Here is a 17328-nt window from a genome sequence, read left to right on the forward strand (position 1 = left end):
AATTTCTGGTTACAGCATAGTGATTCATATATATATATATATATATATATATATATATATATATATATATATATTCCCTTTCATATTCTTTTTCATTATAGGCCATTACAAAGTATTGAATATAGTTTCCTGTGCTATAGGTGGGACCTTGTTGTTTATCTGTTTCATATATAGTAGTTAATATCTGCAAATCCTGAACTCCCAATTTATCCCTCCCCACCCTTTTAGAAACCAGTTTGTCTGTAAGGCACTAAAAGCTGTAAAAATGTGTATGCCTTTTGTCCTAGTATATCTGAGAATTTTCTCCAAGGAAATCATTCAGCAAGCTTTTATTAAGCCATTACCATATTCTAAGCACCAAGCCAGGCACTGGAGTTATAGAATATAGAGGAGACACATATGGTGTACCCATGAGGGTGTCAGTTCATCCAGTGGGTGTTAGGAAAAGCTCTGTAGGAGAGGAACTGCTTGAAATGTCCCTACAAGAATGAGCAGAGTTAGCCAAGCATGCACCAAGAGATAATGGCATGCTACATCATGGTTTGGTCTGTTAATAAGTATCTTAATATGGCTGGACATAGGATTCATGCAGGGAAATGTTGAAAAATGAGATTGAAAAAATAGACTGGTTTATAGAATGCCTTATATTCCAGGAAATTTGGAATGTGTCATGAAGGTGATAGGCAGCTTCTGGAGAACAGCAAAAAATGAGAAGTCCACTGAGGTTTATATTTAGCTGGCTTTGCTGGGGTTCAGATGGAGGATGGAAAGTTTAGGAGTAAGGAGAAGAGGTAAAAGACTACTGAGGTAGTCCAGGCAAGGGATTTAGAGCATCTGAGCCATAGCTGTGAAAAGAGGTACAGAGAAGAGAAAGAACTAGGATAGCTCTAATAAATCTCACAAAAATGTGGGTTATATGATTCATAGTCATTAGTGATGGTAACATACTTAAAACAACCTAAATGGGCTCCAATTAGAGGGAGACTAGATTGGGAGAGGAAGAGATGAGGATGAGGCAGGATAGAGTAGGCTATGCTTTTAAATTATAGTCATTATGTGTTACCCCATCTAACAACCCATAGTATTCTTGGGTTTGTTTGTTGATTGGTTTTGTATTGTTAAGTATATAAAAATTACTTTCTTTTAAAAAAAATTTACTTTCCTTTGAACAAATATTTTAACAGTGATTCTTATGGAAATATATTACCTTTACAATACAGCTTATATGAAAAGTAAAAAATTAACCAGCCATCTAATATTTTAAAAATTTGAATATCATACTTTGAAAAGGTGCAAAGGCAGCAGCATTTTTTATAACTCAGCAGGCAAAATTATATATATATAGAGAGAGAGATACACATATATATATAAATAGAGAAATTTAATAAAATCTAACAATATATAGTTGTCAGAACATTATTACAAACATTGTATTTGTGATTTTCTTTGTGTTCTTGTGGTGAGATCTTAAGCATGTTAAGCAGAATTATCTCCACACGCATCATAGTCCTGCTCACCTGAGCCAAAGTAACTTTTCCCCCCACGCTCACGTGTAACCTGAAAAGAAGCTGTACTTTCCCCCAGTGCCAAGTTGTGACATAGTAGTTAGCCATCTTATTGAAGTCTGACTCCTTCTAATAAAGTACTCAATTAAAAAACAAGATAAATCTTTAGCTGTTTCTGTACTAACAAAGAACCAGATTTCCTTCCCTTTTTGTTTCAACTTCAAAAGAAACTTTAAGTAAAAATATCATGTGTGTGAGTGTATGTGGTTATTTGTTTATGCTGAGGTGGTGCAAAATTTTATAATAAAGGTAAATGAATTATGGCCAATAGTATAAAAATGGTTTAAGTAACATAATTGAAAGCTTCTGTCAGCAAAGTTTCAAATGACCAAGAAGTTCAAATTGTTTAGAAATATAAAATAGTTTTTAATATATTGATGCTGAAGCATTGTAGGATCCTAAAATTAACACATTTTAAACTAACAAATTATGTACAATATAATTTATTAATGAATGTATTTCTTATATTGTTTTACCATTAATATTTACGGCATATAAAAAGTCTTAATTAATAGAACTCTTAAAGAGGATTTGGAGCCTTTATTTTGGGGTAGAAAAAATTTAAATACACTGTTTATCCTGAAAAGACAAATAGGCATGCCCTGCAATATATAACTTCAGTACAATCCCACATGCATCTACATCTAATGGTAAGGTACTGAAAAAATGGTAATTGAATGGCCACTTTTTAAAACTGCAAAATCACTAAAACAGAAAAATACTGTGATAAATTTGATAAAGGTATGCAATAATGACAGTGGAAATGCAACTAAGTAAACTGGAACATCAATTAACCACATCAGTATAACTTATTTAAAGAAAGTTTAATTTTATATATAATAAATTGCAAATGAATAGTGGATCAGGATAACTAAAATACTCCTTTTCTTATCTGGCAAACTTCTGAATAAACATTACTATGAATGGTTTTCCTAGTGGGTATTTTTTCAACTTAATGAGTTTTAAACTTATGAGTTTATTATTAAGTAAATGAACAATATGCCCAAACTTTCTAGTTATATTGCTGATGGATTTTTTAATATTTGAACATGACTTTCATACAGTAGATTAAAGGATCTACTGAAATGTTTAATTCATCTAATATCTATTAGTGAAATATAACCTTTCATTTTTCTGTATATATATGTCTAAGATAGTAACTGTTAATAAGTACTCAAATATCTGTATAATGAATGGAAAAATGAATGGAAAAATCCTTGTCTGGGCTCATGATGTCTAAAAGGAATTAATTTTTTTCCCTGGAGAAAGTGAGATGTATCTTCAGCTTTAATACCAAATCAGAGTATTTTTTACAAAAAAAAATCTGCCGGTTATAAACTAACACTAATGTGTACACATAATAATTGTTCCATGAAAAGTCATAACATCATTAGTATGAGGCCGTAATTATATTTACCACGTATATCATTTATCCTCATCCACTAAACATGCAAACCATTATCCTTAACTTTATGCTATCATTAGAGATATGAAAATCCATTTAGAGAAAAATTTAGAAGAAGAGCGCCAAATATTATTGCAGCAACAAAAAATATGTCGAAATCGAGCACGTAAATATTTTTTGGAGTCAAACCGGAGAAAAAAGTAAGTAATTGTATTTTATTCAGAAGCATAGAAAAATCAAAGTTATTATAAATTAATCATTTCTCTACTTTGTAGCATTTTGGGAACCCAAGTCATGACAGTGCTTTATCTATAAAACTGATCAAGATTTGTGTGGCTTTCTAAATTTTATTGTTTTTCTGCCTACAGCACAAAGATAGTGATACATCGTCTAGTTTACTGATGTGACCATAGCAGTCTTTTGTCATAGAACTTCTTATTACAGTGTCATATTCACTTCTTAGAATGACTGTAAAATATATTCTTTTTTTGTATCATTTTCTGATAAAAGATTACCAGTTAGCATTTAGTCTCTAATAGAATATATTTGATTTTAATTTCATTATTATATATAATTTTTCTATATGTTCTACCCCCATTCATCCAATCAGAAAAATAAGAGAAATATGAATAATGGTGAAAATGTGATTAAAAAAATTTTATAAATGATTGCCATTTAAAAAAGAGTTTTCTCGTACAAATTGGAAACTAAATAAAATAAAAATGCAAACCATTCTATCACTGCTGAACAATTTTTCAGGATTTGTTTGAATTATCAGGTATTTTTAGACAGTGGTTATGCCATTTTTTTATTGTTGTTTTTGCTACCTTGTTCATATTTCTACAATACATGAATAGCAGAAAATCTCTAGAGTTTATTAACTACATCATTGGGCATATGTTGCAAATCCCATCTGGGGAATATAAAATTGTTTATCTGTAATTTTTTTCTGGCATTATTGTTCTCTTTAGATTAACTCTACATTGCCTGGTGTAGTTGAAATTATTTAATGAAGCTTGTTTTCATTTTTGTTTTTATTTGTGTATTTCTGGTTTTCTCCTACTTTTCAGTTCCTGAAGCCTACAAAAGGCACATGCTAGGTGTTCAGTAAAGATGAATAATCATATGTCAAAAGGGTCATCATGGACTTTGGAGTCAGAGATCCTAGGTTTAAACCCTAGCTCCATGAGTTTGAACAAATGATTTCATCTCTTTTCTTCAGTTTCTCATTTATGATTAGAATTAATACTGTCTGTTTCAAGGGATTGTTATGTAGAGCAAAACACTTAATGTTAGAGAGCAATAGTTGAGAACGCAGTTACAAATATTTATCTGTCACATAGTACTTCTTCCTTAAGCTTGCTTTATTGATTAATAAATTAATATTTGTCAATTGTATGTTTTCTAATAATTGTCTTGCTGAATGAACAGCAGGCCTTATATAAGGAATTTGATTCATAAAGTTCCTACCTGTCTTCTCTCATCAAACACCCATAAGAATTCTGATGTAGAAAATATAGAAGATAATTTAATGTGATTTCATGAGGAAAAGAAATTGAAATAAATTTTAAGAAGTAAATAACGGAAAAGGAGCCTTCAGATAGTTTAAAAACAATATAATGTAAGGATGTGGACTTAAAAGTTCAGATGACAGACAGAATTCCTATGTAACAAATAACTAACTGGCAGAATAAGAAAGAGTGTGGAAAACTGCTCAAATAAAGGGAAGAGGAAACTCTACCAAGTGATGAGAGACAAGCAGTTTGGAAGAGTCACTAGAATCTAAATGAAAAAGATTCCTTAAATAACTTATTGGCAGAAGAAAATTACCTAGAGAATCGTGGAATGAATTACTCGGTGAACATGAAATATGGGGTAGATGCATTGTCTATTTGTGAAAATGATGGAGTTTGGAGTTGTGTTTGGACGGAGTAGTAGGATTACTATCTAAAAGTTTTCTGTCTTGTTGGATTGGCCTTTTCCTCCTGTTGACATTTCCAGGTTGCCTGTTTCTCCCACTCCAAGTGTGGAATATGTGAAGCCAAAAGTAAACCCAGGGAACTCACCACCGTATTGTTCCTCAGGTCCTGAAGTCCCTAGCCAGTCTGCTTCCCCTCCACCTTTCAAAAAGAAAATTCATTTCTTTGTGATGTTGGTATTTTTTCCTTCTAGAAGCTCCCTCACCTTTCTTCTTTTATATTTCTAATACATTATTACCTAAGTAAACAGAGGATTTTGTTGGAACTGAATCTAAGGCAAGTTTCTATGTGAATAAGGACCTAAAAGACTCATGATTAAAATGTATAAGCTTTAGTTAATTGATATTGGCATGTTTATTTTGGCTGACACCTCAGCCTTCAGAGAAATGAAGTGCTATTATACTTTCCCTTTGTAGTATGTGCATCACTAAATCTACGTGTTAAATCAGAATATTGACCTTTGTTGTTTAGGTATTTTCTCTTCCAGTAGTGTGTTAGGGTGATTTTTTATTTTTCATTTTTTTTTCCACTCAAATAACAGACAATAAGTTGGAAATACGATATTCAATATAGACTTTTGGGATTTCAAATAATTTTAAGTCTCAGCAAGTCTAAGATTAATAACCTCTGGGACATATATGCTTCTTTGCCAAGTAGTGAAAATTGAGAGTATATTCTTGGGTTTAGTTTCATTTCTTATAGGATATTGCCATTGTTTGTTAAAAATGTTATACTTTAAGAAATATTTTTCTCCAATTGTATTTTTAATTTAAAAGAGTAATATTTTATCCTATTTTAAAATGTTCTTAATTTCTGTCTCAAGATATAATTGAGTTTTAAAGTTAAATATGATCATATCTCTAGAAAGTTGTAGCTGTCTAAATCTACATTATAGTTCCAAACAGAAAAAAGAAATGCATCACAAAAGGACAGATCTCCAGTCCTGCCTGTGTCCCTGTGAGCTCAGTTAGTGTTAATTGCTACTGCTTGGGTTCTACTGTTAAAGAAAGTTATTGCCATGGTGGCTATTTGTTCCCTTCTTAAAGAGTATTTCCAACAGAAGAAAATTATACTCTGGGAAACCAGAACAAACAGTTTGACATATGGGCATCTCGCTTTGAACTAAGGTGATCTACATGTTTCATGAGGCAGAACTGTAAATTGACCCCTCAAAAGTTGCTAAGACACATTATTCACAGTACCCAATCTGAATGTCTGTCAACAGATGAGTGGGTAAAGAAAATGTGCTAAGTGTATCTATATCTATATGTGTCTGTCTGTCTGTCTATCTATCTATCTATCATAAAACGTTAACCTTAAAAAGAGGGAAATCCTGTCATTTGCAACAACATGAATGAACCCGGAGGACATTGTACAAAGTAAGACCAGACACAGAAAGACAAATATTGCATTATCTTTCCCTTATATATAGAATCCAAAAAAAGTTTTGAATTCATAGGAACAGTGGAATAGTGACTATAGTTAATAATAATGTATTGCTAAGAGAGTAGAGCCCGTGTTCTCACCACACACACACACAAAAGAGTGACTATGGGAGATGATGGATATATTAATTAGTTTGATTGTTGTAATCATCTCATAGTGTATATGTATGTATTGCAAAATATCATGTTGTGAACCTTTAATACATACAATTTTTATTTATCAACAAAAAACTGTTTTATGTTGCCAAGGTAGACCGTGCTGCTTCTGTGAAAAAGGCTAATCCCGGGGTTAATGGGATGCGGCAACATACTCTACCAACTCTAAAACCTACAATGGTGGAGATGCTGTATTTCTTGTTTTTATCACCAGCTCCTTCCATTTCACAGCACTTACCATGGTGCCTGGTGCATAATAGCATAAAAGAAAATCAGTAACTACTCATTAAGTGAATAAGGAAGGAACTATACTAATCATCAGTGCAATTACTTATTAAACCTTTTTTATTATTGGGCCCATTATTGAGTTTAGGAGTGGAAACTTCTGCCTTTTGCTCACATTCCATCCCTGGTTTAACTTGTTTCAGTCTATCACAGGCTTCATTTCCTACAGTCCAAGAAAGTGTTGTGTGAAATTATTATTGCTGTCTGTATACATTTTATCCTAGAGAACGGGGCCACTGTGGAACAATATTAAATAATAGTGATGGTAATTTGCTATCAAAAGGATTTTCTAATTATAGCAAGGAAAATTCATCATTCATCGTTCGTCATTGACAAACTTTGTTGAACTGGTGGTATTTTCTCAATTTCTCAAAAATGGTAATTTTTTCCCCCAACACAGACTTTTGCATGCTGTCTTCTGCCTATAGATCATTTCCACCCCCCTATTCTTTTCATAACTGGCCTCTTTATTCTAAAAATTTTAGCTTAAATGTCATGTCTCCAGAGAAATGTTCCCTGTTTACTTTATTTGAAGTGAGTTTCCTTGGTTCCCTGTCATGGACTAGAGTTTTACTTCATAGCACTCACAACAATTATTAACTCTTTGTTTACTTGGTTTTGTTAGCTTGCCTCAGTAGATTATAAATAACTACATAGACCATATGTTTTTTACTTACTGTTATATCCTCAGCAGATAAATTATTAAGTTAAAATAATAGATAACTGCTTTTAAAAGTGTTCTGATCTATTTTTAGTCCTTTGGGGAATCTCCATACTGTTTTCCATAATGGCTGCACCAAACTACATTCCCACCAGCAGTATAGGAGAGTTCCCTTTCTCCACACCCTCTCCAGCATTTATTGTTCATGGACTTTTGAATGATGGCCAGTCTGACTGTTGTGAAGTGATACCTCATTGTAGTTTTGATTTGCATTTCTCTGATAATTAGTGATATTGAGCATTTTTTCATGTGCCTATTAGCCATATGTATGTCTTCATTGGAGAATTGTTTAGGTCTTCTGCCCATTTTTGGATTGGGTTGTTTGTTTTTTTCCTATTAAGTTGTATGAGCAGTTTATATATTCTGGAAATTAAGCCCTTGTCAGTTTCATCTTTTGCAAATATTTTCTCCTATTCTGTCGGTTGTCTTTTTGTTTTGCTTATGGTTTCCTTTGCTGTGCAAAAGCTTGTAAGTTTGATTAGGTCCTATTTGTTTATTTTTACTTTTATTTCTATTGCCTGGGTAGACTGCCCTGGAAGAACTTTGCTGAGATTTATGTCAGAGAATGTTTTGCCTGTGTTTTATTCTAAGAGGTTTGTAGTGTCTTGTCTTACGTTTCAGTCTTTAAGCCATTTTGAGTTTATTTTTGTGTGTGGTGTGAGGAAGTGTTCTAACTTAGTGATTTACATGCAGCTGTCCAGTTAACACCATTTGCTGAAGAGACTGTCTTTACTCCATTGTATATTCTTGCCTCCTTTGTCAAAGTTTAATTGACCAAAAGTCTGTGGGTTTATTTCTAGGCTCTCTATTCTGTTCCATTGGTCCATATGTCTGTTTTTGTACCAATACCATGCTGTTTTGATTATCGTAGCTCTGTAGTATTGTCTGAAGTCTGGGAAGGTTATGCCTCCAGCTTCATTCTTCTTATTCAATATTGCTTTGGCAATTCTGGGTCTTTTGTGATTCTATATAAATTTTAGGATTATTTGTTCTAGTTCTGTGAAAAATATCCTGAGTGATTTGATAGAGATTGCATTAAATCTGTAGATTGCTGTGGATAGTGTGGCCATTTAAACAATATTAATTCTTCCAATCCAAGAACATGGGATATCTTTCCTTTTCTTTAAGTCATCTTTAATATCCTTGGTCCGTGTTTTGTAGTTCTCCTCATATAAGTCTTCCACTTCCTTGGTCATATTTATTCCCGAGTATTTTTTTTTTTTTGGATGCAATTTTAAAAGAGATTGTTTCTTTGCATTCCTTTTCTGATATTTCATTGTTAGTGTAAAGAAATGCCACTGACTTCTGTATATTAATCTTGGATCCTGCTACCTTACCAGATTCTTTTATCAGTTCTAGTAGTTTTTGAGTGGAACCTTTAGAATTTTCTATATATAGTATCATGTTATCCACATATAATGACAGTTTTACATCTTCTCTTCCAATTTGGATCCCTGTTATTTCTTTTTCATGTCTAATTGTTGTGGCTAGGACTTCCAATATCATATTGAATAGAAGTGGTGAGAGTGGGCATCCTTGTCTTGTTCCAGATTTTAGCAGAAAAGCTTTCAGCTTATCACCATTGAGCATTATGCTGGCTGTAGGTTTGTCATAAATAGCTTTTATTATGTTAAGAGATGTTCCCTCTATACCCACATTGGCTAGAATTTTTATCATAAATGGATGTTGAATTTTATCAAATGCTCTTCCTGCATCTATTGAGATGATCATATGATTTTTGTCCTTTCTCCTGTTGATGTCGTATATCACATTGATTGATTTGCATGTATTGAACCATCCTTGTGTCCCTGGGATGAATCCAACTTGATCATGGTGTATGATGTTTTTTATGTGTTACTGGATTCTGTTTGCTAATATTTTGTTGAGGATTTTTGCATCTGTGTTCATCAACGATATTGGCCTATGGCTTTCTTTTTTTGGTAGTGTCTTTGTCTGGCTTTGATATCAGGATGATGGTGACTTCATAGAATGAGTTTGGGAGTGTTCCCTCCTCTTCAGTCTTTTGGAGGAGTTTGAAAAGGATTGGTATGAGCTCTTCTTTGTATGTTTGATAGAATTCCCCAGTGAAGCCATCTGGTCCTGGACTTTTGTTTGCAGGGAGTTTTTTTATTGTTGATTCTATTTCACTTTTAGTGATGGGTCTGTTCAAATTATCTATTTCTTCTTGATTCAGTTTTGGTGGACTATATGTTTCTAGAAACTTGTGCATTTCTTCTAAGTTGTCCAATTTATTGCCATATAGTTCTTCATAGTATTCTCTTATGATTTTTTGTATTTCTGTGGTGTTGGTTGTAATTTCTCCATTTTCATTTCTTATTTTGTTTATTCATGTCCTCTCTCTTTTCTTCCTGGTGAACCTGGCCAGAGGTTTGTCAATTTTGTTTACTCTTTCTAAAACCCAGCTCTTGGTTTTATTGATTTTTTTCTATTTTTTTATCTCTATTTTTATTTATTTCCTCCCTCATCTTTATTATTTCTTTCCTTTTGCTGACTTTAGGCTTTGTTTGTTCTTCTTTTTCTAATTCTTTTAGGTGATAGTTAGGTTGTTTACTTGAGATTTTTTTCTTCTTTTTTGAGGAAGGCCTGTATCACTATGAACTTCCCTCTTCAGACTACTTTTGCTGCATCCCATAGATTTTGTGTGGTTGGGTTTTCATTGTCATTTGTCTTAAAGTATTTTTTAATTTCTTCTTTGATTTCATCAGTGGCCCATTGGTTTTTTTAGTAGCATGTTGTTTATTCTCCGTGCTGTCATTTTTTTCTCATTTGTTTTTCTGTGGTTGATGTCTAGTTTCATGCCATTGTGATCAGAGAAGATGCTTGAAATAATTTCTATCCACTTAAATTTATTGAAGCTTCTTTTTGCCCAAGTACGTGGTCTATCTTAGAGAATGTTCCATGAGCAGTTGAAAGGAAGGTATATTCTGTTTTTTGGGGATGTAATGTCCTAAAAAATATCAACCAAATCCAACTGCTCTTTTGTGTCATTTAGTATTTCCATTGCCTTATTGATTTTCTGTCTGGAAGATCTATCTAATGATGTTAGTGGGGTGTTAAGCTCTCCTACTATTATTGTATCTATAAGGATCACTGAAGCATCACAAAATTAGTAATACATGATTTCCTCCTTATCTGACTAGATAAATTATAAATCGTTCTCATTACCAGTGAGAGACAGTGTTTTAGAAGAAAAATACAAAAATATAAAAAAATCTAGAAAATCCCTAGAACAGACATCTGTTTTTAAAAAAAGTTGTAAGTCGTTTTGTGCAATTACATGCTATACTGTCAGCCATGAGACATAAAAATGACATTTCCCTAAGTTGACTGTTACAATCTACTGATACTCTAAAACTGCATAATTCATGGCATAGTGCTGTTTACTGACAATATTTTATTATCAAAATACCAATTTCTAATATACTCCATAACTTTTCCTAGTTGGAAAAGCAAATACAATAGATAGATTAATAAATTCTTTATAATTAGCATAAATACAGAAGTAAACAATTTTTTATTGATAAAGATTTATCCTCATCCCCACTAAATAAATGTTAACTGGTTTTTAAATATAGTGGATTAAAATTATTCTGATCATTTCCTGATATTATAACAAACCACCTATAACTTAGTGGCTTAAAATGATTTATTACAGTTCTGTTTGTTGACTGGTTCAGGTGGTTGATTCTCACTTGGGAATCTCATGCTGTTGCACTCAGATTTTGGCTGTGGGTGGAGTTCTACTGAGCTGGACATCCAAGATGGCTTCTTGTCACATATTTTGTGTTTGAGCTGGAATAGCTAGAACAGCTGGAGGCTAGCCAGGAGTGTCTGTCCATACTCTCTCTCCCCCTTTAGCTGGTTTGGACTTCTCCACATGGTGATCTCAAGATCACTCAACTTCTTACATGGAGTCTGGCTTTTCCTAGAGCAAGCATTCCAAACGAACAAGTTGGAAGCTGCAAAGTTTCTGATATCACCTGGGATGTCATACAGCATGACTTCTATAACATTCTGTTGGTTATAAGAGAGACACTGCATAGTCATGGTTCATTGGAAACTATCTTTCTGAACTGACTATCAGCTTTTGTCAAACAAGTCTCCTAAGAGAAAGTAGAATACTCTATTAATACATCCATTTAGTTACCTATGTTTTCTTTACCTGTCTTCAAAGGCTGCATTAAAAAAAGTTAGCTGGTCTGCCATATGGTTTATTTTTCTTTTCTCAATTTCCAGTTCTTTCTTTATAGTTATGTCCAGTTTAGGTGTCTTAAGTTTCATGTGCAACTTGAACCTCTGCCTTCCTCTTTCCTCAAAGGTTACCTGCCTCTAACCTAGTGGAAATCAAGGATGAAAGTATCAAAGTAGGCTACACACAGACACAGACACAGACACACACACACACACAGAAAATTACAACTGTTGACAGGATCATCAATGTTTCATAGTTTCCATGTGCAAGTCTTTCACCTCCTGGGTTAAGTTTATTCCTAAGTATTTTGTTCTTTTTGGTAATATTGTAAATGGAATTATTTTAATTTCCTTTCCAAATTGTTCATTGTTGGTGTATAGAAACACAAATGATTTTTGTGTGTTGATTTTGTATCCTAAAACTTGGCTGAATTTGTTAACAGTGTTTTGTGGAATCTCATGGGTTTTCTACACATAATATCATGTCATCTGTGAATAGAGAAAATTTTACTTTTTCCTTTCTAATTTAAGTGCCTTTTTTCCCCTTAACTTAATTGCTCTGGCTAGTGCTGTGTTGAATCAAGTTGTGAATGCAGCCTTCTTTGTCTTGACTTGGAGAGATTCTTGAAGGAGATTGTTTGGGGAGGTAGAAATCTCTCCCACCTATGGTACCACACCACTACCTCCTATCTACTGTGAGGGCTGGACCACTTGAGGATCCTTATCCCTACAGCCCAGAATAAGAGTTCCCTAAATCTGCTTTATTTAAGCTGAAATAATGCTCCAGCCAGCGGGGGTCTTTAGAAGGGTGGTTAATAGTAACCTATGGCACTAAAATTTTAAAGAATTCTTACCAATCACCCCTCCAACCCCATGTATTCCCAAGAAGTCACTTGGAGCTTTCTCTCCAGTGCATTTTAGGCTTGCTTCTTCATTTTCTCATTATCCAGAAGACAGCTGTTGAATCACTCAAGCATACACATTTCTATGAACAAAATTAATTCCTTGAAATTAATTATTTGAATATAAACTCAAATGCCTGAGGGCAATCATAAATAAATGAAACAGGAAAGCTAGGGAAAATAAAGAATGGTAAAAATTATGGGCAGGTATTTATAACCATGTGTGAATGAGTTCAGGGTTGCCAAATCTTTCATATTTTCAAGAGAAGTTGAGAATCAAGAGTTTTATGTAAATTGTCTGGATTTTTAGCACAGTTCAGACTTAACATGACTGCCAATTTGAAACTTTTGGCCTAAAAGAAAAAGAGAAATATACAGTATTACCTTGGCTACTCCATAATTTGCAAGGCTGCTTCTTTTACTGATGAATTAGAACTAATAACCAGTGTGAGTTAGTTCTTCACATTACAGAAAATACTGGAGCATTTTAGAAAAGATTTTTTCCACATCAGGGCTTAGAAAGTGGAAGTAAGAAGTGTGTGCAGGGCTGCCCAAAATTAGAAGACACCTCATTGCAGAGCCTTCTCTTAGTTGCAAGAGACCTGGAGAAGGTTCTGAAATTACCACTTGCAAAGATAATTAAATTCTTAGCAAAGGGACTTTTTTGAATTTCAAATTTGTTATTTCTAAGTGATTAAACTTTTGAAATGTGAAAATACTATTATATAATAAGTGTGTTATTTTGAAACTAATTTCTGTATTGAAATTTTTAAAACTAATTCTGTTATCTACATCACATTTTAAATATAGAGCTTTTGAAGAGAAACGAAAAGAACAAGAAGAAAAAGAACACCAAATCAGAGAACAAATACTTCAACAAAGGAAGCAGAAGTTTGAAGAAGTCACTGAAAAATTCCAGCGTGCCCATATTCCTCTTTCACAGAGGAGGAGAGCAGGTGCCTTAGTTTATAGAATAATTGAAAACAAAAATGAAAGTTATAATCACATTGAACTTGAGTAGACAATAAAATGATAAATTAAGAAACAAAGTAGAAATTCAGACTCAAAAGACCACTGTGCCATTTGAGTAACAGGACTTTAACCAAATGAAAAATTGCTGTCTGATTTAGGTTTAATTCAGAGAATGAATTTTCGTTGGCTCTATTGGTAAATTTGGAAAGCTCACAAGTTTGATTCTATTTCATACTGGTTTACAATGTTTTGTCTTTTTAGAACTGACTTTAAAAATAGTTTAATATTAAAAGAAAATTTAGCATTTAGGTTTAGGAAATTAGTGTCACATTCATTTTGGCATTTTGTGCAGATTTTTTTTAAAATTCATATTCAAACAACTGGTAAAATAAAAGGAAAGTCTGCATAGTGACATAATCCAACAATCTAAGCCCGGAACAAATTAAAAATTTTGAAATGATTACATTTGATTCTTTGGTATCACATCTACATTTTTTATGCCTTAAATAGTAACATAGAACTAGCAACAAAATGTCAAAGCTTCAAAAGGAAAAGGACAAGCGAATATTTATGTATTCAGCAAACATGCTGTGCTATGTTGTACTTAGCCCTGGGCTAAGCTGAAATGCTGAGAAACAAAAAAATCTAATGGTACTCTATCATTAAAGATCTCACAGCTTATTTTGGAGATGATAGTAATATAAATAATTAATATCAATAAATATAATTGCTATTGTAGCAGAATGTGTAGAGTAATATGAGAACATAGATAAAAGAACACTAAACATATACAGAGACAGCAAGAATATCATCCTTGGGAATGTGGATTTATTTGTATCTTGAAGAATGTGCATTTTGCCAAGCAAAGAGAAAATTCAAAAACATCCCAGACGTAAGGAACAGATTTTGCAAATGAATTATGTATTGCAATGTACCTAAAGCATAGAATGGGAAAAAAAGAGAAGAAAAATGAGTTGGAACAATTCTCAAGGAGCTTTGTATGCCATGCTAGGAATTTCAACTTTATCCAAAATGCAATCCACTTAAAGTTTTTTAACTGGAAGGCAAGCCATTACTGAGTCAGTAAGAGATCTTACAGAAAGTAAAGGCAGCTAGTAACACTGCTGAAAATACTAATAGCTTGAACATCATAGGGGTTTGTTTTTTTCTCATATAAAGTGAAATTCTCAGGTAAGCAGTCAAGAGCTGATTTGATGATTATACAGTGTCACTGGGAACCCAGACTGCTTCTGTCTCGCAGCTCAGCCACCCTCAGTATGTGATTTATAGCTTCACCCTCATGGTCACATGGTAGCAGCTGGAGCCCCAAGCATCATGTCAGTGTTGTAGGCAGGAAGAAGAAAGAAATGTAAAGGACAGATGGGTGTACCTCTAAGCTCCCTTTAAATTGTTTTCCTAGAATCCCCTATCTGTCTGCTTATATCTAATTAGCAACTCCATCTGCAAAGGAGACTGGAAAATATAGTTTTTTTTTAATGTGGCTATATTGCCACCCCTAGCAATATAGAGTATGTTACTAAGGAATAAAGGGAAAATGAATATTAGGTAGGAAACTAAGGGTCTGTGCTAAAATTAGATTTGTTTGTTAGAAAGATAATTATAGTTACAACATGGAAGATGAACTGAAGTAGAAACATACTAAATTAAATAGACTAGTAGGAGGCTGTTTTAGTATTTGTGGCAAGAGGTATTAGGCTACTAAAATAAAGCACTGCACTGGATGTAGAGGTAGGAGGTAATGTCTTCAGGAGATACAATAAATAGATTCAGTTACTAATTTATTAAGAGTGCTGGAAGAAAGACTAGGAGAACAGTGCCCCTAGGACTTAGCATAGAGCCTCACAGATTTTTAGCACTCAGTAAGTACTTTTTTAGTAAATTAATTATTTTGGTGGAAGATGATAATATTAATCAAGGTTACAAATAAAGGAGGAGAATCAGGTTAGAGTTATAAAAGATTTATTAAGTTTTAAAAGCATTGATTTTGAACCTCCCTGGCTCATACAAATGGGGAAATCAAATCAGCAACCGGAAATATGGATCTCAAACTTAAGAAAAAGATACATAGAAATTCTATTTGAAGTCACCAATGAATAGATATATATCTGATAAAGGAAGCCATGGGGAAAGATAAGGTAAATATTGGGTATAGACTGCTGACAAATGACATACACATTCACTCGATGGAATATTATGCAACTATTAAAAATAATGGGAACACTCTTTATGAACTGATATGGAAAGATCTCCAGCAGAGGTAAATTTATCATAAAGCCAATAAGGTTTTAGTTTAAGGGGGCCTTACTGTCATAGCCCCTATATCTAATTTTATATTTGTAATTTTGCATTATTTTTTCTTAATGAGGACCCCCAAGTTTTATGAGCCTTATACTTTCATAAAACCTGGATCTACCCCTGATTTCCTGGATATATTATTAAATTAGAAAAACAAGGTCCAGATCAGTATACATAATATTCTACTGTCTATGTAAGAAAGGGGGAAAACTAGAATATATATTTAGGGAGAAGATCAAGATGGTAGAATAGGAGGATGTGGAACTTACCTCCCCAACAGACACGTCAAAAATGCATCTACATGTGGAACAATTGTAACTGAAAAATAACGAAACCAGCAGAAAGACTCCTGTACAACCAAGGCTGAAAGAGTGATCCACATGGACTAGGGTAGGAAGGGAAGAGAAGCAATCAGTTTGGGACCTGTGCCCCAGAGAGGGAACTCAGAGGAAAAGGGAGATTACGCAGGGAGAGATCCTTCCTGGGTAATGAGTGTTCAGAGCCACATATTAGACGCCCCAGTTCTGGGGTTTGACGCAGGGTAGATGAGCCCCTTGGCGGTCGAAGGGCTGGTGGAACTAACAGGAGTGTTGTGGAAAGCCAGGATTACACTTGGGAGGAGGGTGCACACACTTGCTTACTCCAAACACAGGGCAAAGAGGGCAGATTGAAACTGCACAGGTGGCTGACTGGTTGTACTTAATAGATACCTACAGGACATTCCATCCAAAAACATCAGAATACATATTCTTGTCAAGTGCACATGGAACATTCTCCAGGATAGATCACATCCTAGGTCACAAAACAGTTCTAAGCAAATTTAATAGGATAGAAATTATAGCAAGCATTTTTTCTGACCACGGTGGTATAAAATAGAAGTAAATTACAGGAAGAAAAATGAAAAAGCACAAATGTGAAGATTGAACAACATGCCACTAAAAACCAATGGGTTAATGAAATAATCAAAGAGGTAATTAGAAAATAACTTGAGATGAATGAAAATGGAAACAAAACTTTCCAAAATCTTTGGTATGCAGCAAGAACAGTTCTAAGGAGGAAGTTGATAGCAATATAGGGCTACTTCAAGAAACAAGAAAAATCTCAAATAAACAACCTAGTCTATCATCTAAGGGAATTAGAAAAAGAAGAACAAATAAAGTCCAAGATTAGCAGAAGGGAAAAATAATAAATATCAGAGAATGTGTGACTGAAACATGCTGTACACCAGAAATTGGCACAGCATTGCAAACTGACTATATTTTGATAATAAAAAAAGAAAGAAAATAATAACAAAGATCAGAGAGAAAGTAAATAGAATAGAGATTAAAAACAGCACACAAGATCAATGAAGCTAAGAGCTAGATTTTGAA

At 33.5% G+C, this 17328-nt stretch overlaps 1 protein-coding gene across 5 annotated transcripts in view; it reads left to right on the top strand.

The window, feature by feature from the left end:
• Positions 1 to 17328, top strand: part of CEP126 (centrosomal protein 126) — a 62238-nt gene that overhangs the window by 3785 nt on the left and 41125 nt on the right. For all 5 annotated transcript variants that reach the window (XM_010973317.3, XM_074372937.1, XM_074372935.1 and 2 more), the window contains exons 2-3: positions 3051 to 3170; positions 13481 to 13626. In XM_010973317.3, coding sequence (XP_010971619.2) covers positions 3051 to 3170; positions 13481 to 13626 — 266 coding nt within the window. The remainder of the gene's footprint in view (positions 1 to 3050; positions 3171 to 13480; positions 13627 to 17328) is intronic.

Source organism: Camelus bactrianus, chromosome 10 (assembly GCF_048773025.1).
Source record: "Camelus bactrianus isolate YW-2024 breed Bactrian camel chromosome 10, ASM4877302v1, whole genome shotgun sequence".
Taxonomy (NCBI): Eukaryota; Metazoa; Chordata; class Mammalia; order Artiodactyla; family Camelidae; genus Camelus; species Camelus bactrianus.